The sequence below is a fragment of the Carcharhinus amblyrhynchos genome, chromosome 14 (assembly GCF_965287045.1).
Source record: "Carcharhinus amblyrhynchos chromosome 14, sCarAmb.v2.hapA, whole genome shotgun sequence".
Lineage (NCBI taxonomy): Eukaryota > Metazoa > Chordata > Chondrichthyes > Carcharhiniformes > Carcharhinidae > Carcharhinus > Carcharhinus amblyrhynchos.
Genome location: NC_137337.1, coordinates 72,514,773 through 72,537,797, shown reverse-complemented (window position 1 = coordinate 72,537,797; position 23,025 = coordinate 72,514,773). Strand labels below are relative to the sequence as shown.

Genomic DNA, 23,025 nt, shown 5'->3' with positions numbered 1-23,025 from the left:
ACTCCATAGGGGTGGCATTGTAGTACAGTGGTTAGCACTGCCGTCTCACAGCTCCAGGGGCCCAGGTTCGATTCCCGCCTCAGGTGTGTGTCTCTGTGGAGTTTGTACATTCTCCCCATGTTTGCGTGGGTTTTTTCCAGGTGCTCCGATTTCTTCCCACACTCCAAAGATATGTGGGTTATTTCTTCAGAAGGAACTCTTCAAAATGCAGCTAATGAAAATACAACAATACTTACGCCAAACTATAAATCAAAGAAAGGGTTTAATAAAGAAACATCATTACTCCAAACGTGGGGCCTCATCCTGGCCCACTCTAAGCTCTCCACAAATCTACATAGTTTTTTATTTGTAGTGAATCAGCTGGTCAGCTGACTATTACAGCACTCTGTGATTGGTTCTATGGTTTACTGGGTCAGCTGACCTTTACGTCTTGTTCCCATTGGTCATATTACATCCAATACAAAGTTGTCACTAGTTACATGGGCTAGATGGATTGGCTGTGCTAAATTGCCCCTAGCGTCAGGGCTAGCTGGGGTACATGCACGAGGTTGTGGGGATAGGGTCTGGATGGATTGTGATTGTGACTGGTGCAGGCTTAATGGGCTGAATGGCCTCTTTCGACACTGTAGGATTCTATGATTCCATAGAATTTGGTAGTTTTATGATGACCACAAAGGTCAATGGGAGTCATCCCCCAATAGATCTCCCTGTAAGCTTCCTGGAGTACGAGCTCCCTGATTGAGCAAGTGGAGATTCGCCCAACGAGAAGTGGTCCTTCAGGATTTTCAATATATCTGATGTAGCTCCGAGGGAAACAACTGGTCCAAAGACTATCACTGTCCTGGGTGTCCGTGTGCACCAGTCACTGAAGGTAAGCGTGCAGGTGCAGCGGGTGGTAAAGAAGGCAAATGGCATGTTGGCCTTCATTGCGAGAGGTTTTGAGTACAGGAACAGGGGTGTGTTGTTGTAATTATACAGGGCCTTGGTGAGGCTGCATGTAGAGTATTGTGTGTAGTTTTGGTCTCCTTTTCTGAGGAAGGATGTTTTTGCTCTGGAGGGAGTGCAGCGAGGGTTTACTGGGCTGATTCTGGGGACGGCGAGATTGATGTATGAGGAGAGATTGACTAGGTTAGGATTGTTTTCACTGGAGTTCAGACAAGAGGGGGGGTGGAATCTCAGAATTATAAAATTCCAACAGGACTAGCCAGGGTAGATGCAGGGAGGATGTTCCCAATGGTGGGGGAGTCCAGAGCCAGGGGTTACAGTCTGAGGATTCGAGGTAGACCATTTAGGATGGAGATGAAGAGACATTTTTTAAAAAATAAAATTCTTCTCCTTACAGTACGGAAAGAGACCATTCGGCCCATTGAGTCTGCACCGACCAGAATCCCACCCAGGCCCTACCCCCATATCCTGACATAGTTTACCCACTAATCCCTCTAACCTATGTATCTCAGGACACTAAGGGGCAATTTTAGCACGGCCAATCAACCTAACCCACACATCTTTGGACTGTGGGAGGAAACCGGAGCACCCGGAGGGAAACCCACGCATTTCTTCATTTCTTCACCCAAAGAGCGGTGAGCCTGTGGAATTCATTACCACAGGAAGTAGTGGATGCCAAAACATTGAATGTATTCAAGAGGTGGCTGGATATAGCACTTGGGGCGAATGGGGTCAAAGGTCATGGGGCGAAAGCAGGATTAGGCTATTGAGTTGGACGATCAGCCAAGATGGTGATGAATAGCGGAGCAGGTTTGAGGGGCTGAATGGCCTCCTCCTGCTCCTATCTTCCATGCTTAACTGAGAACTCTGGAGTATACATGTGGAGAATTCAAATGTCCAATCAGTGTCCATTACTCGGGGTTGTAAGAAGGCTTCCCAACGGCAATTTGTTTGCGAAGGATTGAGGATGTCATTTGCTCTCATTGTGTCTAATTGGGATGGCTCAGCCCGATCATTACACGTGAACTATACGCTAAGCCATAAAGTGGTCGACATTTACAGGAAAAGTAATTCTCAGAACTTGGCAATCGGTGTTAAAACCCCTACAGTGCAGAAGAAGGCCATTTGGCCCATCGAGCCTGCACCGGCAACAGTCACACGCAGGCCCTATTCCTGTAACCCTCGTTTGACCCTGCTAACCTCCCTGACGCTAAGGGGCGATTTAGCATGGCTAGTCAACCCAACCTACACATCTTTGGACTGTGGGAGGAAGAACATCCACAAAAGAATGTTCCTGACAAATGCGAGGTGAGGCATTTTGGACGGAATAATGCAGAGAGGAGCTATGTGATAAAAGGTAGGCCGATTAGGAGTATAGACATACAGAGGGACCTGGGAGTGCAGGTTCACAAATCCATGAAGGTTGCGTCACAAGTGGAGAAGGTTGTTAGGAAGGCTTATGGGATGCTAGCCTTTATAGGAAGGGGCATAGAGTATAAAAGCTGCCGTCTAATGCTTCAGTTGTACAGAACGTTGGTTAGACCGCATTTGGAGTACTGCGTCCAGTTCTGGTCACCTTACTACCGGAAGGACGTGGAATCTCTGGAAAGGGTGCAGAGGAGGTTTACCAGGATGTTGCCTGGCATGGGGGGACTGGGTTACGAGGAGAGATTGAAGAAACTGGGACTATTCTCCTTGGAAAGACGGAGATTGAGAGGGGACATGATAGAAGTATATAAGATACTGAAGGGAATAGATAGAGTTAATAGTGAGAGACTGCTCCCTAGACTGGGTACGAACACAAGAGGTCATCATTTAAGGGTGAGGGGGGGGAGGTATAATTTGGAGGAGAGAAGAAGGCTCTTTACGCAGAGAGTTGTGGGGGTCTGGAACGCGCTACCGAGTAGGGTGGTGGAGGCAGGAACGTTGGACTCGTTTAAGATGCAGTTAGATAGGCACATGAGTGAAACGAGAATGGAGGGATATGGTAGGGGCTATTAAATAGGGTTAAACCTCGGGAGACACCGGAAGGGCAGGCTGTAAGATTAATATTTTTGTCTTTATTCCACAGGTGGAGGTCCACCTCGTGTCAAGCGAGGGGCATGCACACGGCGGGTCGTGCGTGGGCTGCTCTTGGAAGTCCAGGAGTGGCCTAGTACTTCATGTCGGTGTGTGTGCTTGATCCTGGACCGGTAGACGGGCGCCGCAACAGCTCAGTGACTAGCACTGCTGGCTGTGCAGATACATGGATTTGGGCCTGTGTCTGTGGGAGTTTGCGCATTCTCCCTGTGGTTGCGTGGGTTTCCTCCGGGCGCTCCGGTTTCCTCCCACACCCCAAAGATGTGCTCTTAGGCTAATCGGTTTTTACCAAATTGACACTATTTCTTCCCTGAATCTGACTGAGTAGGGTTCCATTCGTAGACATGCAGGGTAGAATAGGTGTAGGGTGATGCGGCGGCGCGGGCTCGTTGGGCCGAAGGGCCTGTTTCCCGTGCTGGGTTGTTCTTTGTTCTTTGTTCTTTGTAAAGTCACCCGGGACCAGAATCGAACCCGGGTCCCTGGCGCTGTGAGGCAGCAGTGCTGACCACTGTGCCACCCAGGGTCAAGAGAAATGACGAATGAATAAGGAGCTCCCTAACTTAATTTTGATTCTGCAAGCGATTGTGTAGCACGCGCAGCGCCACCGACACAGTGGGCTGAATAACATGGAGGGGTGGGGGCATGTTCCCCCCCCCTCCAGCCCCACAGGAAGGATGGTCAGTGTGGAGCCAGTAAGCGTCACTGAACTGCCCACAGCCATCCCACATCTAAACAAAGGTCGAGTCGCAGAAAACTAGCACACAGGTACAGCAGATAATAAAGAAAGTGAATGGAATGTTGGCCTTCATAGCCAGAGGAATAGAATATAAATGTAAGGAAGTATTGTTGCAACTTTACAGGAGCATTGTGCATAGTTTTGGTCCCCTTATTTGAAGAAAGATGTAGTGACGTTGGAGGCAGTTCAGAGGAGGTTCACTAGATTGATTCCAGAGATGAGGGGTTTGTCGTATAAAGAGAGATTAGGCTGACACTCTCTGGAATTTAGAAGAATGAGGGGAGATCAGATTGAGGTATACAAGATGATAAAAGGTCTGGATAAGATAGACGTGGAGCGGATGCTTCCTCCCGTGGGGCATTCCAGGACGACAGGTCATAGTCTTAGGATAAGAGGCAGCAAATTTAAAACAGAGCTGAGGAGAAACTACTTCTCCCAAAGGGTTATGAACCTGTGGAATTTGCTACCCCAAAGTGCGGTAGATGCTGGGACAATGAGTAAATTTAAGGAGGATTTTTAATTGGTAATGGGTTGAAGGGTTATGGGGAGAAGGCAGGAAAATGGGGATGAGCTGCATCTCATCCATGATTGAATGGCGGAGCGGACTCGATGGGCCGAATGGCCTAATTCTGCTGCTACATCTTACGCACTCATGAGTGGGACTTCAGCCCCTCGACCGGGGAGGAAACCCCACCCTCTGGAGATGGTGGCACAACCCGATTGGCCCAGCAACTCCACCGGGTCCGGCAGCGCCAAGAACACGCCAGTGGCAGCTGCCGGTACTGCAGGAAATGAAGGGAGTTCCACGGACCACTTCGGAGCAGGTCGGTCTCAGGTCTTGGGCAGGGAGGGTTTAGGTAGGTCAGGGAGGGGAGCAGGTTGCGGGAGGGGTGAATGGGGGGAGAGAGGGGGATTAAGAAGGGAGGTGGGGTTTGATCTTTGGAAGGGACCGCGCTATGATCAAAGGCCTGTCCCCAAAAAGCAAAACCGCCCTCCCCACTTCCCTCCCACCCTTTGAAGAACTTTGTTTTAAAATCATGCTGTCCAATCCAACTTTCCAGGTTAGAAGTTTTGTGGTGTGGGTAGCGTGTTATCAGCTGGATTGATAGCATGTCTATAATTAACCCTCGATTATTTATTTTGTTGTGCCTGCCGTACAGTCTGTTTTAAATCTTATACGATGTACAAAGAACTGCAAGTAGACTTCTTGTTAGTGCAATCAATATTTATTTAAAACACACAATCAATAATCACCTAGCCAACCAACAATAAGTTATCGTACAGAAATACTAAAGTTCAAGTCCAATACAAGACCTTGATTTAACTTTGCCTGACTGGCAAATACCCAAGTAGATATTGGCCATTATCGTGCGCTGGTCTCTGTCGTCCTCTGCGTAGTCTGGTCCTACGGTCTGGTCTGGCACTCTGGCTCTGGTCTCCCTCCCTTCTCGGGTGTGGTGGTTCTCCTTGTGCTGGTCGTCACTGGCGACGGTTGCCGTTGTTGTAGCTCGCTCATGGGATCAGATAGAGAGAAAGATTCTTGGTTGCGCGGCACCTTTATATCCCATTGGGTTTCACACCCCTTTTGGCCATTGCCAATCAATCGATCAGTACTTGACCACCCTGATCGATAAGAGTCCAATCGGGTGCTGCCACACCGATCTCTGGTTGTGTCCCCCAACCGCCGTGTCTGCAGGTGCTGGGGATACGTGGGACACACACCTCCCTTCCAAATAAGGGGTTACGGCACCCCTATGTCTGGTAAACAGCTCCGTTTGACCAAAAAGTCCCTTTTCTCCGGGAGATGACCCCTATCCTGTATATTCAGTCACCTGAGTTGAAGCCTGTTTATCTCTGTCTCTTAGGCTACAGCCTCTCATTTTAGTTCTTGTCCAATTGTCCCAGAGTGCTTTCCAAATCGCCATTTTAGGTGGCCCATTTGACCACCATTTGAATATGGTGGCGGGCTACCAGTTTTAGAGTCTGCCCATCCCCCATGCTTTGGGGTGAGTTCAGGGGTGGGTTATGGAATGGGATCCCCCTCCATTTCATGTGCCCCCGCTGCCCAAAACACACCCAGCCTGAACATATTAAATATAGCCCAGTATTGCTCAAAAACCTTTTTTGATTTGATTTGATTTGAATAATAGAATCCTATCGTGCAGAAGGAAGCCATTCGGCCCATGGAATCTGCACTATCCCACCCAGGACGCACCCCCACAACCCTTTGCATTTACCCTAGCTAGTCCCCTGACACTGAGGGGCAATTTAGCATGGCCATTCCACCTAACCTGCACATCTTTTGGACTAACTTGATATGATTTGATTTTATTTATTATTGTCACGTATATTGGTATACAGCGAAAAGTATTTCTTCTTGCGCGCTGTAGAGACAAAGTATACCATTCATAGAGAAGGAAAGGAGAGGGTCCAGAATGTAGTGTTGCAGTCATAGCTAGGGTGTAGAGAAAGATCAACTTAAGGCAAGGTAGGTCCATTCAAAAGTCTAACAGCAGCAGGGAAGAAACTGTTCTTGAGTTGGTTGGTATGGGACCTCAGACTTTTGTATCTTTTCCTCGACGGAAGAAGGCGAAAAAGAGGATGCCTGGGATGCGAGGGGCCCTTAATTACTGGCTGCTTTTCCAAGGCAACGGGAAGTGTAGACAGAGTCAATGGATGGGAGGCCCGGTTTGCGTGATGGATTGGGCTGCATTCATGCCCTTTTGTGGTTCCTTGCAGTGTTGGGCAGAGCAGGAGCCCATACCAAGCTGTGATACAACCAGAAAAGATGCTGGTGCATCTGTAGAAGTTGGTGAGAGTCATAGCTAACGTGCATGGTGCTGCTGAGCTTATCTTAGCTGGTAGACATGGTTCTGTGTTGCTGGAGGACTTCCAACCTTGGCGAATGGTAAAAAAAACAAATTATAAAATCATGTGTAGCTTTCCTGATAGAACAGTAAAGGCAACATATTGCGGATGCTGGAATCTGAAACAAAAGCAGAAAATGCTGGAAAATCTAGCAGATCTGACAGCGTCTGTGGAGGGAGGTTCTATTCTCTCTCCATAGATGCTGTCAGACCTGCTGAGTTTTTCCAGCATTTGCTTTTTCTGTCTGCAATGCATTGCCCAAGAGTGTGGTGGAGGGAGATTCAATCAAGGCTTTGAAAAGGGAAGTACATTGTTATCTGAAAACAAAGCTTGCGGGGAGAAGGCCAGAGGATGAAACTAGGTGGACGGCTCATTCGGAGAGATAGTACAAGCAGGATGGGCCAAACAGCCTCCTTCTGCACTGTAATAATTCTGTGATTGCGCAACGCCGCGGTATAATTTGAATTGAAATGTGTGAAAACTTGGTTTTACAAAAGATCACAGATCAAAGCAAGCCAGCACTCATTCTCATTGGTCATAATACAGGTAGGAAAAAACTGTTTTCATGATAAGCCTCTCAGTTGCAGTCCAGTAATAAAAGATGATTCAGGTCCAACATCCGCACAAACTCACTTTATTCTCTCTTACAACTCCACATACACACACCCAACACCCAGTACCATCTGTAATCCCTTTATATATCCCGGTGAGTGCAATTAAACAGTTAACGTTACAAATTAGCTATAAATGGACGGCTGCAGCTAACCCATTCTAACGTGTAGATGTACAAGATTCCAATTAAAGTTTAAAGATTATTTATTAGTGTCACAGTAGGCTTACATTAACACTGCAATGAAGTTACTGTGGAAATCCCCCAGTTGCCACACTTTGGGTACACTGAAGGAGAATTTAAGTTTATTTATTAGTGTCACAAATAGGCTTACATTAACACTGCAATGAAGTAACTGTGAAAATTCCCCCACACTCCGGCGCCTGTTCGGGTACACTGAGGGAGAATTTAGCACCGAACCAATACGATCTTTCAGACTGTGGGGGGAAACTGGAGCACCCGGAGAAAACCCACGCAGGCACGGGGAGAACATGCAGACTCCGTACAGCCCCAAGCCGGGAATCGAACCCGGGTCCCTGGCGCTGTGAGGCAGCAGCGTTAACCACCGTGCCACCCCGTTATTGTACATGAAGACCGAATGGTGCAGATGAAATGAAAATGCTTTTTTTTTGCCTTCTTTTTGTGCTTTTTCAGGAGGAGATGCAGAACTGGATCCACAATCTCAACACAGCAATAACAGAGCTTGGGCAGCACAGTGAGGTCAGGGCACACACCTTACCTCTCCCATCCGTGCACGCTCCAGAGGCGAGCCCCGGCAAGAAGGACAAGGAGAAAAGATTTAGCCTCTTTACGAAAAAGAAGTGATCACCATTAAAAGAAGGAAGTAAAAATGTCTAGTGCCTAACTTACAACACAGTGGCAGCGCTGAGCCTGCACCGGGTGTGGGGGGGAGGTGTGGGGGGGGGGGAATGGGGGCAGGGAAATTTAGTTTCTGCAAATGTAAATACACATTTCACCTTTGTAGAGAGCGACGAGAAAGCAGTTTCTTTTTCTGAAGTTACCGAAACGATGTGCTTCATCCCAAACAAGAGAGAGGGAAAAACGCCCAGAATTATTTTTGAAATGATTTACACTTTTCTGTGGTATTTTTGTGAAATTGCGACATTTCTTTTCCCCCCACCTCTCTGTCTCCCCCCCCCCCGCCCGGAGTAAATTCTTACCATCTTTGCTAATGGCCGAAATGTGTAAATTAAAGATTAAATAGAGCTTTTAAGACCACAGCGAGTTACCCAGACGCATCCTTGCTTGTTGAGCTGTCACTGTTCTCACTGTTAGGCTAGTCGCTTAGACATTCTGTGAAGCAATTATTGAACAGTGGGACTCCAGTAATTGTCGTTGGATTAAAATTGCCACTACCAAAGGATATTTTCGAAGAAGAGCGCGCAACAGTTTTACTTTTTGTTTTCCAAAGCTGGGATCAAAGATGTTATTAACGGGCGAGAAAGCATGGAAGATTGCGAGTGTTTTACAGAATCACAGATTACTACAATGTAGAAGAGGCCCTTCGGCCCATTGAGTCTGCACCGATGCATGAAAAGCCCTGACCTGTCCACCAAATCCCACTTGCCAACACTTGGCCCACAGCCTTGAATGTTATGGCGTGCCAAGTACTTCTCTAGTACTTTATAAAGGATGTGAGGCGTCCTGCCTCCACCACCCTCTGGGTAAAAAAAGTTTTTCTTCAAATTTCCCCTAAACCTCTCGCCCCTCACTTTTAATTTCTGTCCCCTCATGACAGACCCTTCAACTAAGGCGAACAGCTGCTCCCTATCCATCCTGTCCATGCCCCTCTTAATCTTGAGCGCCTCAATCATGTCGCCCATCAGCCTTCTCTGCTCCAACGAAAACAACCCAACCCTATCCAACCGCTCTTCATCACTTAAATGCTCCATCCCCAGCAGCACCCTTGGGAATCTCCTCTGCACCCCCTCCAGTGTATTCACATCCTTCCTATAATGTGGTGACCAGAACTGCGCACAATACTCCAGCTGTGGCCTCACCAACGTTCTACACAACTCCATCATGGCCTCTTTACTTTTGTAATCTATATATACCCCGATCGATAAAGGCGAGTGTGCCATATGCCTTTTTCAATCTTGGAAATTGGTTAAAAATCTTGGTTCATCTTGGAAATGGTTAAAAATGCCAAGCATGTACTGTAAACATCATGGGGTTGAAGGCATCTGTAGTCTGTACATTTTCGGGTGTTGCCATAGTTTTAGCAAATTGAGAGTTTTATCAAATTTGTAGAAGCTTTTTCCTGATCAAACACAGCGTGAGCATTATTCTGGTCACTGTGTCTTGTGTCATAGCCAGTGTGTTTAGAATGATTCTATCTGTTCGTTATTCCAAGCGAGATTAAGTGTGTTCTTTTAGAGAACTTACACCAACTTGTACAATGCCAACACGCAAACACAGTGTTCAGAAAAATCACTGCCTTCATATATATATAGATATATATTTTTAAAAAAGTTATTGGTTGCTTGCAAACAGAGGACTCTCTGTTTGAGTTGCTTTCGTACTTACTTTGACTATATTAAACGTCACGCTTGCCTATTTGTCTTCAAGATGTTAAACACTTCCGACCTGGTATTTTTTGCTTAACTGCTGTAGAAGCCCCTTACAGCGTTTGACTTGAGTTATACGGAACACACGAATGGAAGTTGGAGAAAAGAAACCAATTACCGGAATTTTCCCGGCACGCCCGTCCGAGGCTCGTAACATCCATCGTGAGGTCAAGGGAGAATGCCGTTCTGCGAGCCTCGCCCACCCCGATTTCGGGGCAGGCGTGCTGATAAAACTAAGGCCAATGTGTCCACATAGAAGGTGCTTGCTTTTTCATTTTTATTTCAGACACGCTCTCCTTTCTGCTTTATCTTTTACTAAGTTGATTTTTTTTATTATTTGCCAGTTTTGGGAAAATGTGACAAGTGATTTAAGTTTAACTTTGTAATTTTTTTTTGTTGATGTGACATTCAGTTCCAAGTACAATCCGTGCATTACCCCAGTAAAGTTTCAAATCTCAATGGGGATTTGTCTAGGCAATAATCTATTTTTTTACATTGAAAATACAGTTCCTTTGAGGTCTTTTCCTCATATCCCATTGTTAAGAGACTTTCAGTGACTGTATAGCCTTGAATGTAGGCCTCTGTAATAACTCCAGGCATTCTGTAAAACAGCTGGTCCCTCAAAGTAAGGTCAAAGGTGAATCATCGTTGTATTACTGGACTCTCATCAAATGGTCACGAAGGCGCAACTTCAGTCACGTCGAAAGAATAAGCGTATTATGGTGGAGAGAGTCATAGAGCGTGGATTTGATGTAATGAGGCATGATGGGATCTCGCGGGTCGGTCACTTTGACCGTCAGCGATGCAACAACAACAACAACTTGCTTGCTGCAGTCTGTTTTACCCGTGTGCAGACAGCTTAAGGCATGGTGGCCCAACGGTTAGCGCTGCTGCCTCACAGCGCCAGGGGCCAGGGTTCGATTCCCAGCTCGGGTCACTGTCTGTGTGGAGTCTGCACGTTCTCCCCGTGTCTGTGCGGGTTTCCTCCGGGTGCTCCAGTTTCATCCTAAAGGCATGCTGGTTAGGTGCATTGGCCACGCTAAATTCTCTCTCAGTGTACCTGAACAGATGCCGGAGTGTGGCAATTTTCACAATAACTTCATTGCTGTGTTAATGTCAGCCTATTTGCGACACTAATAAATGAACTTTAGCAGAAATTGACTTGAGCCACGAACCCAACTGAATTGATTTAGTTCCTAACCGGTAAATATATTTTTAGCCTTTCCCAAATGCTGAACAGTATCTCACCAGCATCAGGATCATCTCTTTGAGATATTGCCATAGTAACGAACCCGTCACCACTAGTGTCCAAGACTCACTAAGAGTTAACCTGTGGAACTCTTCCCTGCAGATGGTTGTGGAGACCAGGTCATTGAGTGTCTTTAAGACAGAGATAGATAGGTTCTTGATTAATAAGGGGATCAGGGGTTATGGGGGAAGGACAGGAGAATGGGGATGAGAAAAACATCAGCCATGATTGAATGGCAGGGCAGACTTGATGGGCCGAGTGGCCTAATTCTGCCCCTATGTCTTATGGTCTAACTGCATCTCACACTTCCTCACATATCTTCGAGAGTCTAGATGTTGTTAGCAGGCTATATAATCACTGTGCTTCCATCCAAAGAATTTGATAGGCAGATGACGTATCAAGGAAGTGAATCATAAAGTGGGCTGCAGAATCGCTATAGGGCAGGTTTGCACTTGAGTGATGCAACTATCTAGCAGCAAAGGGCTGCAGGTAACTCTGCCCAGTTTGAACCATGGTGAGGATTCTCCGATCTCGCACTTCCCACGAGAATGGAGAACCTGGCACTCCGCCAAACCACAGCAGCGGGACCGGATAATCCCAGCCCTGGGAAAGGTGGGAGAATTCCGGCCAACATTAACGTACATCCTCTGCAAAAGGTGAAACTGAGAAAAAGCAAGGGAAGGCAAGAGTCCTCTCATGTTGCTAGGTGACACATTGGTGTGTGTGAAAGCCAAAATGGCAGCGGTCAGAGCTGGGGAGGAGGACAGCGCTCCATTTGCTAGTGTGAATGTCAGTATGAAACCACTTGAAGTCAGCTTTACCACCATCAAAATCTACATTTCCCTCCACACTGCTCAAAGAATGTTGTTAAGCCAGCCTCACAAGGGAATCCGATGAGATGCCAGAATGTTATTTTGTTCCACAAGTGTGTACTGAATATCAGGGGTTGAAGGCATATGTTATTCTGTACATCTTGGACATGGGATTGCCATGTTAGCGAATTAAGAGCTTCATCAAATTTGTAGAAACCTTTTTCTGGTCAAACTGCCTTCCTGGTGGAAGAGTTCTTTTGGCCTCTGTGACACTTGTGAACATCATGGCTGCTTTTCAGTGAGATGGCCAGTTTTGTACCAAATTGTGGAGAGTCTTGTACTTTGAGATGGCCTCATTTGGGGAATGGTGCTGATGGTAAACAGAGGCTTCCAATTGTCGACCATGGTTAGATTCGAACCCAGGTGCCAGGGATGGAAAAGGAAAATGGGGCATTATTGCATGAATTCCTCCTTCACTTTCTCCCCATTTGAGATGTTCATGCCAGTTTAGTGCCAAATTGATTTGCACTGCGAAGCTGCTCCAACTCAGAACTGGGTAGTAAATGCCCAGACAATTACCAACAGAAGATACATGGTTTATTCCACAGATCTCTGCTAGATTGAACCCGGTTACTTGAATACAAAAAAGGGGAACCCAATATTTATGGCAGGAATCTTTGAATGAAGCCGAGATATGTACTAGATCCGTGATGAACACAGAATCCTTACGATGCCCATCCAATTTGCAATGGACTCTCTGATAGAGTACTTTACACAGGCCCTCTCCCCGCCATATCCCCATAACCCAGTCATGGCCAATCTTTCCAACCTAGACATCTTGGGACAGCAAGGGGGAATTTAGCATAGCCAGTCCACCTAACCACCACATCTTTGTGGGAGGAAACCCATGCAGACACAGGGAGAACGTGCAGACTCCACACAAACAGTGACCCAAGCCGGGAATTGAACCCTGGTCCCTGGTGCTGAGAGGCAGTGGTGCTGACCACTGTGCCGCTCCCCCCGAATATCAATTTTGGTTGTCTTTCTGGTGTTCTGGGGCTGAAATGGCATCCGAACTTTGGAATTAGGTTGCAAGACAAAGTTTTGGTGTGTGACAATCAAAAGGATTTGGATTTAACCAGGCAAACAACACAGTCAACTAAAAAAAAACCTTCAAGACTGTCCACATTGCCAAATATAGAAGAATGTAAGAACATTCTCGTGGTTTAGCACCAATGTTTCTCCTGTAACCTCTTTGCCAGAGAATTTCAAAGAACTTGGCAACTGTATGTAATGTGTAATTGCTTCATCAGCACTCAGACATCTGTGGCATCGACTTGCACCTTTGCATCAAATAGAGAAGTAGTTGGGTTGAATAGTCCATTAAACAAAGCATGTTTAAGGGAACACTTTTACAACAGCGCCCACTGTACGCTGAATACTTAAATATGTACCTGAAAATATGGGCTAGATTCCGTTTATACTAAGACGTAGAGGGTGGGATTTTACAGCCTCGCTCATCCCAAAACCGTAAAATCCCACCCAAGGTCCATGACCTTCCCATTGCCCGTCCCTCGCCTGCTCCGATTCCGGAATTCGGTAAAATTCCGACCACTGCCATCAGACAGTCCCAGAATCCTGGATCAGAAGTAGCTCTGGACAAGTTCATTCTTTTATTTACTTCGTGTCACATTAACACTGCAGTGAAGTGAGTGTGAAAACCCCCTAGTCGCCACACTTCAGCGCCTGTTCGGGGACAAAGAGGGAGAATTTAGCATGGTCAATGTGTCTAACCAGAATGTGAGAGGAAACCCATGCAGACATGGGGGGCTTACATAAAGGCTCATCTGGACTCGAAACTTCAGCTCTTTTTCCCTCCTTACAGATGCTGCCAGACCTGCTGAGATTTTCCAGCATTTTCTCTTTTGGTTTCAGACATGGGGGGGAGGAACATGGAGACTTGGCACTGATGGTGCCCCAAGTCGGGAATTGAACCCACGTCCCTGGCGCTGTGAGGCAGCAGTGCTAACCACTGTGCCGCCAGAGAACATAATTGCAATTTCAGCAAAATTTTAACTCGAGAACAAAGTGGGAAAATGTGTCAAATGTTGAAATAGATTAATTAATATCTTTATAAATTAATCAGCCGCGCCCCACCCCAATATTCACTCAAACTGGAATGATATAGTGTTGTACATTTGTATTTGTTGCACGCCTTGAAGATAAACCCTCACGCCATTTATATTTCCAAAATGCCATTGTGATCCGATCTTAAATATTGCACAGCTGTATTTTTTAAAAAATGTCAGTAGACCTTGGAAGCATTTCTTCCTTTTGTTTTAGACACAAGCTGTAAATCGATTTTCTTGACTGGGTGGCAGTTTCCTCACGGAATAAAGAAAAATCTGATATATTTTACTACTGCATACTCAGCTCATCTCTCGACTTATTTCTCTTTCTCCTTCCCTTTTTTAAATTTTATTTTGGTCTGTTCACGGACCGTTCCCAGGTGCCGACAGATAATTGGCACTTGGTTGTAAATGTTACCTTGTGAAAAGCAGCGACTCCTCATGCATCTGTTTCTCGGTTTTGGGTGACGCCTCCCTCCCCTCAGTGCGAAAGTGGAGAATGATTTCAAGTTAAGTGCGTCGGGCGCTCGGCTCAATCGAAAGCAGATGTTTCCGAACTTCACACTGACTCTGTAATGAACAGATTGAGTTGGACAATCAGCCACGATCGTGATGAATGGCAGGGCAGGCTCGCAGGGCTAAATGGCCTCCTCGTCCTAAGTTCTATGTTAATGAATAATCTGGGCAGCAAGTGGAGTTCATGGCAGCAGTTCACCTTATATTTAAGTTCCTGAAATATGCAGGCCCCTCCAATTGCCTTGCTCAAGGAAGAGGTAATATTTCTATCGTCAATGTGATTGGAATTCCTGAATGAAGATCGCGTTCTTCAGAGTTTTGAAGTTTATTTTAGATTGCACCATGGGTGTGATTTTCCCACCCCCACGAGCTGGATGAGTAGCGAAGTGTGGCGGGGAATTTGAACGGGAGTCAAAAAACCCAAATCGCGCCTGGCGTCAGAGCCACCGCGAACTTCCCAAGGCACTTCTTGTGACATGATCAACCTCACACCCTTATATTCATACCCTTAAATGTGTCCAGTGAGCTCCAGATGCTATCATTGAATCCCAACACTGCAGAAGGAGGCCATTCGGCCCATCGAGTCTGCACCGACCACAATGCCACCCAGGCCCCATTCCTGTAACTCCACATATTTACCCTGCTAACTCCCCTGGCACTAAAGGACAATTTTAGCATGGCCAATCAACCTAACCCGCACATCTTTGGACTGTGGGAGGAAACCAGAGCATCTGGAGGAAACCCATGCAGACATGATGAGAACGTGCAGATTCCACACAGACAGTGACCCGAGGCCGGAATTGAACCTGGTCCCTGGCGCTGTGAGGCAGCAGTGCTAACCATTGTGCCACCATATCATCTGGGCTCACTTGGATTTCCTGCCTTGCCAGTTGGGGTCCCCACCAGCAAGGCTCACAGCTGGTCCCCAACAACAGGGACCAAACGTGATGGGTTCATTGGTGGAACCAGAGGTCAATGAAGGTTCCCGGTGGTCGGAGGCGGGTGGGAGGTGGGACAGTGCCCCTTGGGCAGTGCCTGCCTGAGACCAGGCAATGCCAAGCGAACGGAACCTGAGGAGCTGGGACCTCATGGAGGAACAAACCAAATGGGGGAAGGTTGGTAGGAAGGGAGAACTCTGCATTGAGAGTTGGGGGGGCTGGTGGTGGGGCTGGCAATCGGTGATCGGGGTGGCATTCAGGGCAGTCATCAATCGGGGCGGTCTATTGGAGGAGTCGGCGATCAGCAGGGGAGGGGGTTTGTGGGAGGGGGTTGGCAATCAGAGGGGCCAATGGGGTGTAGAAATCAGGGGGGTTTGAGTGGGATGGTCTGTGGGAGGCTCAGTGCAGGGGGTTGGGGGCCCCATATCCATGAAGGGGGGAGCTTCTCAGATATCCCATGCACTACAAAGAACAAAGAAAGAGCAAAGAAAATTACAGCACAGGAACAGGCCCTTCGGCCCTCCAAGCCTGCACCGACCATGCTGCCAACTGAACTAAAACCTGTTACCCTTCTGGAGACCATAACCCTCATCTCCCATCCTATTCATGTATTTGTCAAGATGTCCTTTAAAAGTCACTATCATATTTGCTTCCAGATACCCCAACAGTGAGTTCCAGGCACCCACCACCCACTGTGTAAAAAATGTGCCTCGTACATCTCCTTTAAATCTTTCCCCTCGCATCTTAAACCTATGCCCCCTAGTAATTGACTCTTCCATCCCTGGGAAAAAGCTTCTGACGATCCACTCTGTCCATGCCCCTCGTATTCTTGTATACTTCTATTATCCCTCAACCTCCATCGCTCCAGTGAGAACAAACCAAGTTTCTCCAACCTCTCCCCATAGCTAATGCCCTCCATACCAGGCAACATCCTGGTAAATCTGTTCTGTACCCTCTCCAAAGCCTCCACATCCTTCTGGTAGTGTGGCGACCAGAACTGAACACTATATTCCAAGTCAGGCCTAACTAAGGGTCTATAAAGCTGCAACATGACTTGCCAATTTTTAAACTCAGTGCCCTAGCCAATGAAGGCAATAATGCCTTCTTGACTACCTTCTCCACCTGCATTGCCACTTTCAATGACCTGTGGACCTGCACACCCAGATCCCTCTGCCTATCAATACTGTTAAGGGTTCTGCCATTTGCTGTATATTTCCTATCTGTATTAGACCTTCCAAAATGCATTACCTCACGTTTGTCCGGATACATCTTCCGGATTGTGTAGATTTGTATTTGGGAATCAAGATGCATGCCACCCCTTCCCCTTCACCCCCCCATCCCACTGCCGTGAAACACCCAACTGCCAAATAAATTGCCGGATCATGGGAAAATTGCAGGGGATAGCTCACTGGAATAAATGGAGTGAAGCCTCCAGTTTTCAGACTTTTGTGACACTTGGAATTTTTGGGGGAAATTCCACCCCATATGTTTTGCATGTTGCTAAGGCTGGATTTGCTGTTGTTTTATTACATGACCCAACTGATATGTCACAGTTTTATGGTCACCATTGATTTTACATGCATCACATATTAATGACAGTTTCAGTTATCGCAACGATATTAATTAAAGTTCATGTGAAAAAATATCCAGAATTCCAGTTTCCATGCCACTTAACCACTGGGGGATTTTCCTTTTTCTAATTTTCAGCGTCACACAAATTATTTGATGTGAAGCCTCAGTAAAATGATAGTCATTAATGTTTATTTATTAGTGTCACAAGTAGGCTTACATTAACACTGCAGTGAAGTTACTGTGAAAATCCCCTAGTCGCCACACTCCAGCATCTGTTCGGGTGCACTGAGGGAGAATTTAGCACAGCCAATGCATCTAACCAGCACGTCATTCAGACTGTGGGAGGAAACCGGAGCACCCAGAGGAAGCCCATGCAGACACGGGGAGAATGTGCAAACTCCACGCCCAAGCTGGGAATCGAACCCAGTTCTGTAACACTGCGAAGCAGCAGTGCCAACCACTGTGCCACCGTGCCGCCCCCTAATTACTCAGGAGTGCTATTCCGTGATAGGCGAGGAAGAAAGTTACAAGTGTCGGACTGTGGGTAGTTCAGAAGCTGAAATAGCCTCTTTTACAGAAGTTTATTGTGTCGTCGTTAAAGACAAAATGAATAATTAAACAAGGGTGTAAAAAGCATGAAAGTATTGAGTTGAAAATGGGATGAGGGAAGCCCAACTGTATTATGACCTCCTGTCAGCAATTGGGACAATTTATCAACAATAAAGTCAAAAGTGCTCAGATTTCACGATCCTGGCCCTACCCGAAGCTTGTGTTTCTAACGCCTGTCTCCAAACAATTACTCCCACGCGCTTTGTAAAAATTATACCTACAAAAATTTACAAGCAGTCCATTTCCATTGGAGGGGTGGCACGGTGGTTAGCAGTGTTGCCTCACTGTGCTAGAGGCAATTCTAGTCTCAGGTGACTGTGTGGAGGCTGCACGTTCTCCCCGTGCCTGAGTGGGTTTCCTCCGGGTACTCCGCTTTCCTCCCACACTCCAAAGATGCACAGCTTAGGTGGATTGGCCATGTTAAATTGACCCTTAGTGTTGGGGGATTAGCAAGGTAAATACATGGGGTAATGGTGATAGGATTGTGTGGGATTGTTGTCAGTGCAGACTTGATGGGCTGAATGGCCTCTTTCTGCACTGTAGGGATTCTATGATTGCCACATTTCAGTTCTGCTTTCATTTCAACGTGACCCAATTATTGCCTAAATTAGAACCTGGGTCAGGATTAAAATCCCTTTCAGCTCTATGTTTTTTGTATAGCTATGTTGATTTTCGATTGGCGAAATCCTACCCAAATTTCCCTGCACAGGTAATAATGAGCAGGATCTGTTGATTTAATTCGAGAGTTTAAGAGAGATGTGCAGGGGGAGTTTTTCATGCAAAGAGGTGGCGGGTACCTGGAACGTGCTGCCAGAGGAGATGGTGGAAGCAGACACATGAGGAACATTTAAGAGGCATCTGGATGAGTACATGAATAAGGAGGGAATAGAGGGGATATGGCCCGAGTAAGGGCAGAAGGTTTTTAGTTTAGTTCGGGCATCATGATCAGCATGGGTTTGTTGGGCTGAAGGGCCTGGTCCTGTACTGTACTTCTCTTTGACTTGATTTGGTTTATTATTGTCACATGTATTGGGATACGATGGAAACTGTTATTTCTTGCGCACCATACGGACAAAGCATACCATTCATAGAGTACATAGGGGAGAAGGAAAGGAGACGGTGCGGAATACAGTGTTACAGTCATACCTAGAGTGAAGAGAAAGATCAACTTAATATAAGGTGGATCCATTCAAAAATCTGATGGCAGCAGGGAAGAAGCTGTTCTTGAGTTGGTTGGTACGTAATCTCAGACTTTTGTATCTTTTTCCCGACGGAAGAAGTTGGAAGAGAGAATGTCCAGGGTGTGTGGGGTCTTTGATTATGCTGGCTGCTTTTCCGAGGCAGCAGAAAGTTAAACAGAGTCAATGGATGGGTTTACATGACGGACTGGACTTCGTTCATGACCCTTTGTGTTTTCTTGTTGTGATACAACTGGAAAGGATGCTTTCTATGGCGCATCTGTAAAAGTTGAAAAGGGTTCAAAATAATCAAGGTCACTTGATCAATTTTTCATCCTCATAAAGGTAGGTTACTGAGAGTTGTATTTATGGTTGACGGCTGTTTAGCCGACAGCTCACCACACTATCAAAAACACACTTTTATTTCTAACTCACCTTAAAGAGCGTGGTGATTCAAGAAACATGTCTTCTGTGTAAAAATATGTATTTAACAGGCAGTAACCGAAGGTGCATTGAAATCTTAATAGTTATCAGTAAAACTGTAAATAGTGCTCGGAATAGGTCTTTGGTCTTCATAGCGAGAGGAATAGGGATGACTTATGCCATTGCGTAGGGAATTGATGAGGCCACACCTGGACTATTTGTGTGCAGTTTTGCTGTCCTTATCTGAGGAAGGATGTCCTTGTTATAGAGGGGGTGCAGCAAAGGTTTACCAGGCTGATTCTTGGGGTGGCAAGTCTGTCATATGAGGAAACACTGAGTCAGTTACAATTATATTCACTGGAGTTTAGAAGAGTGAGAGGGGATTGCATAGAAATTTATAAGATTCAAACAGGGGGAGATTTGGGAAGAATGTTTCTGATAGTGAGGGAGACTAGAACTAGAGGTCATAGAGTCAGTGAGGTTTGCAGCATGGAAACAGGCCCTTCAGCCCAACTTGACCATACTGTTCGATATTTACCCCTAAGTTAGTCCCAACTGCCTGCATTTGGCCCATACCCCTCTATACCCATCTTACCCATGTAACTGTCTACATGTTTTTTAAAAGACAGAATTGTACCCGCCTCTACTACTGCCTCTGGCATCATGTCCCAGACACTCACCACCCTCTGAGGATAAGGGGGTAAACCTTTTAGAACTGAGGTGAGGAGAAATTTCTTCACCCAGAGGGTGGTGAATGTGTGGAATTCACTCCCACGGGATGCAGCTGAGGCCAAAACGTTTGTGTGATTTCAAGAAGAAATTAGAAATAGCTCTTGGGGCGAAAGGGATCAAGGGATATGGGAGGAATATTGAACTTGATGATCAGCCATGATCAAAATAAATGGGAGAGCAGGATCTAAGGGCTGAATGGCCTACTCCTGCGAATAATTTCAATGAAGTGTATGAAATGCTCATTGACCCCACTTGCAGGAATTTAACAGGACATTTATGCTTCTGCTGAACATTCTCCTTTTCATTAACACTGACGCTGCGGTGTCACAAGGTAGATTGCACATGATACTAAAAGATTAAAAGATTAGTTGACATCAGCCCATGACTGTAAAACTAGATCATACGGTTGCTTATTCAATGATGCAATTCCCTGAGTCACCCAATGTTGTTAATCTGCGGTGTTACTTGTAGTGACGTATTTTTAAGATTATTACGCGAATTGTATCCATTCCAGCAGAGGTTATCGCTCTGATGAGCCAAGTGTGGCAGCTTAACTGCATTTCGATGTCTAAGTCTTGCCACTCTTAATGATCGCCCATTCCTGTTGTCCTGTCGTGTGGGAGAAGTTATTTCAGGTTTGCACCTGCTTCTCGCTAACCTTCTGATCAAAAGAACAAGCACTATTGTTAAAGTGTATTAAATAATCCAGCGACATCTCATCAAGCTTCAGACTCACGTTGCATGTTTTTGGGGAGAATTATTCAGTCGAGGTTATGCGATGTTTGAAAAGGTGTCAAATTGACAAATTCTTTTCCCATGTTGCAATCAAAATCTCACCCTCCACCAACAAGCAATTGGATGACAGTTTGTGGATGGATCGATGAATAATTATCAGTAGTCGATATTCATTCCTGTTGGAGTATTGGTAAGAAGTCTCACGACAACAGGTTAAAGCCCAGCAGGTTTATTTGGAACTTTTGGAGCACTGCCTCTTCTTCATCTGAGTGCCTGATGAAGGAGCAGCACTCCAAAAGCTCGTGTTACCAAATAAACCTGTTGGACTTTAACGTGGTGTTGTGAGATTTCTTACTTGTGCCCATCCCAGTCCAACGTCGGTATCTCCACATTTTGGAGTATTAGGACAGAGACCACTTAGGCCCTTGAATATCTTTCACAATTCTGTCAGATCATGGCCGATCTGTCTCTTAACTCCATTGTCCCACTTTCAGCGCTGTGACCCTGAACACCTTTGACTCTCGAAACTCGATCAATCTCAGTTTTGACTGTCTAGAGTTTCATCAATGTTCTTTGATGGGGGGAGTTCCATATTCCCACTATCCTTTTTGTGGAACATTTCTACCCGACACAAACCCAAATGGCCTCATTCTAATGCTAAGTTTATGCCCACTTATGGATTTGCCCACCGGAGGAAACAATTTCTGTCTAATTAAACACAATTAGCCCACTTCCATCCAGAAGGACAAGGGCAGCACATACATGGGAACACCACCAATGCAAATTCCCTTCCAAGCCACTCACCATCCTGACTTGGAAATATATCATAAAATCCCTACAATATAGAAGGCCATTTGGCCCATCAAATTTTCCCGACCACAATCCCACTCTGGCCATATTCCCGTAACGTCACACATTTACTCCATTAATCCTCCTGACACGAGGGTCAATTTTAGCATGGCCAATCAACCTAACCCGCACATCTTTGGAGTGTGGGAGGAAACTGGAGCATCTGGAGGAAACCCACGCAGACATGGGGAGAATGTGCAAACTCCACACAGAGAGTGGACCAAGACCAGAATTGAACCTGGGTCCCTGACGCTGTGAGGCAGCAGTGCTAACCACTGTGCCACCATGTCACCGTATCGCCGTTCCTTCGCAGTCGCTGGGTCAAAACCCTGGAATTCCCTCCCTAACGGCATTGTGGTCAACCCACAGCACATGGACTGCAGTGATTCAAGAATGTAGCTCACCACCACCTTCTCAAGGGCAACTAGGGATGGGCAATAAATGCTGGCCAGCCAGCGATGCCCAGGTCCCACTAATGAATAAAAAAAAGAAACACCCCTTAACTTTCTATATTCAAGGAAATATAAATCTACTCTATGCAACACATCTTTGTAATTTAACCCTTTATCGTTCTGGTGAATCTGCACAGCACAAGCTGCAACATCAATATATATGCAAAGATTTTTAAAATTATTAAAGTTAATTTAATAGCGTCACAAGTAGGCTTACATTAACACTGCAGTGAAGTTACTGTGAAAATCGCCTATTCGCCACACTCCGGTGCCTGTTCAGGTACACTGAGGGAGAATTTATCATGGCCAATGCACCTAACCATCTTTCAGACTGTGGGAGGAAACCGGAGCACCTGGAGAATATACAGACATGGAGAGAATGTGCAAACTCTGCACAGTGACCCAAGCCGAGAATTGAACTTGGGTCCCTGGTGCTGTGAGGAAGCAGTGCTAACCACACTGTGTCACCATGCTGCCCCTGTGCCCAAAATGTTCTCCAGTTAAATACCTCCCATTCCCTAACTACTGACTCCATCCCTTTTCCTGGCAACGGACTGAGATTAAAGGCTGAATTTTCACTCCTGTTTGTCCGAACCCATCTCAGGAGAGAAACATCAGCAGAGGTGTCCTCGCCCATTGGTCCACCGAGGCTAATTTTCCAGTAGAACAGGGAAGGCAATATCACGAGAGGTCAATTTTTCGCCTCTTGCTCATATTTCCCACCTCGCTACGCTACTCGACCAGCACAACTGGGCGGAAAAATCCCACCCCTTGACTTTCAAAATTGCCATCCATGCCTTCAAGTTGCCCCATGATCCGACCCCTTCTCATCCCTGTAATCTCCTCCGACGCCATAACCTTCCCCAGGATATCTGCATCTTTGATTGCCCACCAGGTAGGACATTACCAAAATAACTACGGACTATTTGAAATATTTTTTGAAATAAAATCTGTTTGGTTTCTTCCATTAAAAACTAGGGACGGAATTCTCCAGCTGTTCATGCC

At 46.2% G+C, this 23,025-nt stretch overlaps 1 protein-coding gene across 4 annotated transcripts in view; it reads left to right on the top strand.

The window, feature by feature from the left end:
* The window catches only part of LOC145352778 (spectrin beta chain, non-erythrocytic 1-like), a 225,802-nt gene extending 217,647 nt beyond the window's left edge, over positions 1 to 8,155 (top strand). For all 4 annotated transcript variants that reach the window (XM_080203089.1, XM_080203087.1, XM_080203088.1 and 1 more), the window contains one exon: positions 7,893 to 8,155. In XM_080203089.1, coding sequence (XP_080059215.1) covers positions 7,893 to 8,063 — 171 coding nt within the window. In that variant the 3' untranslated portion in view covers positions 8,064 to 8,155. The remainder of the gene's footprint in view (positions 1 to 7,892) is intronic.
* Positions 8,156 to 23,025: the final 14,870 nt, after the last annotated feature.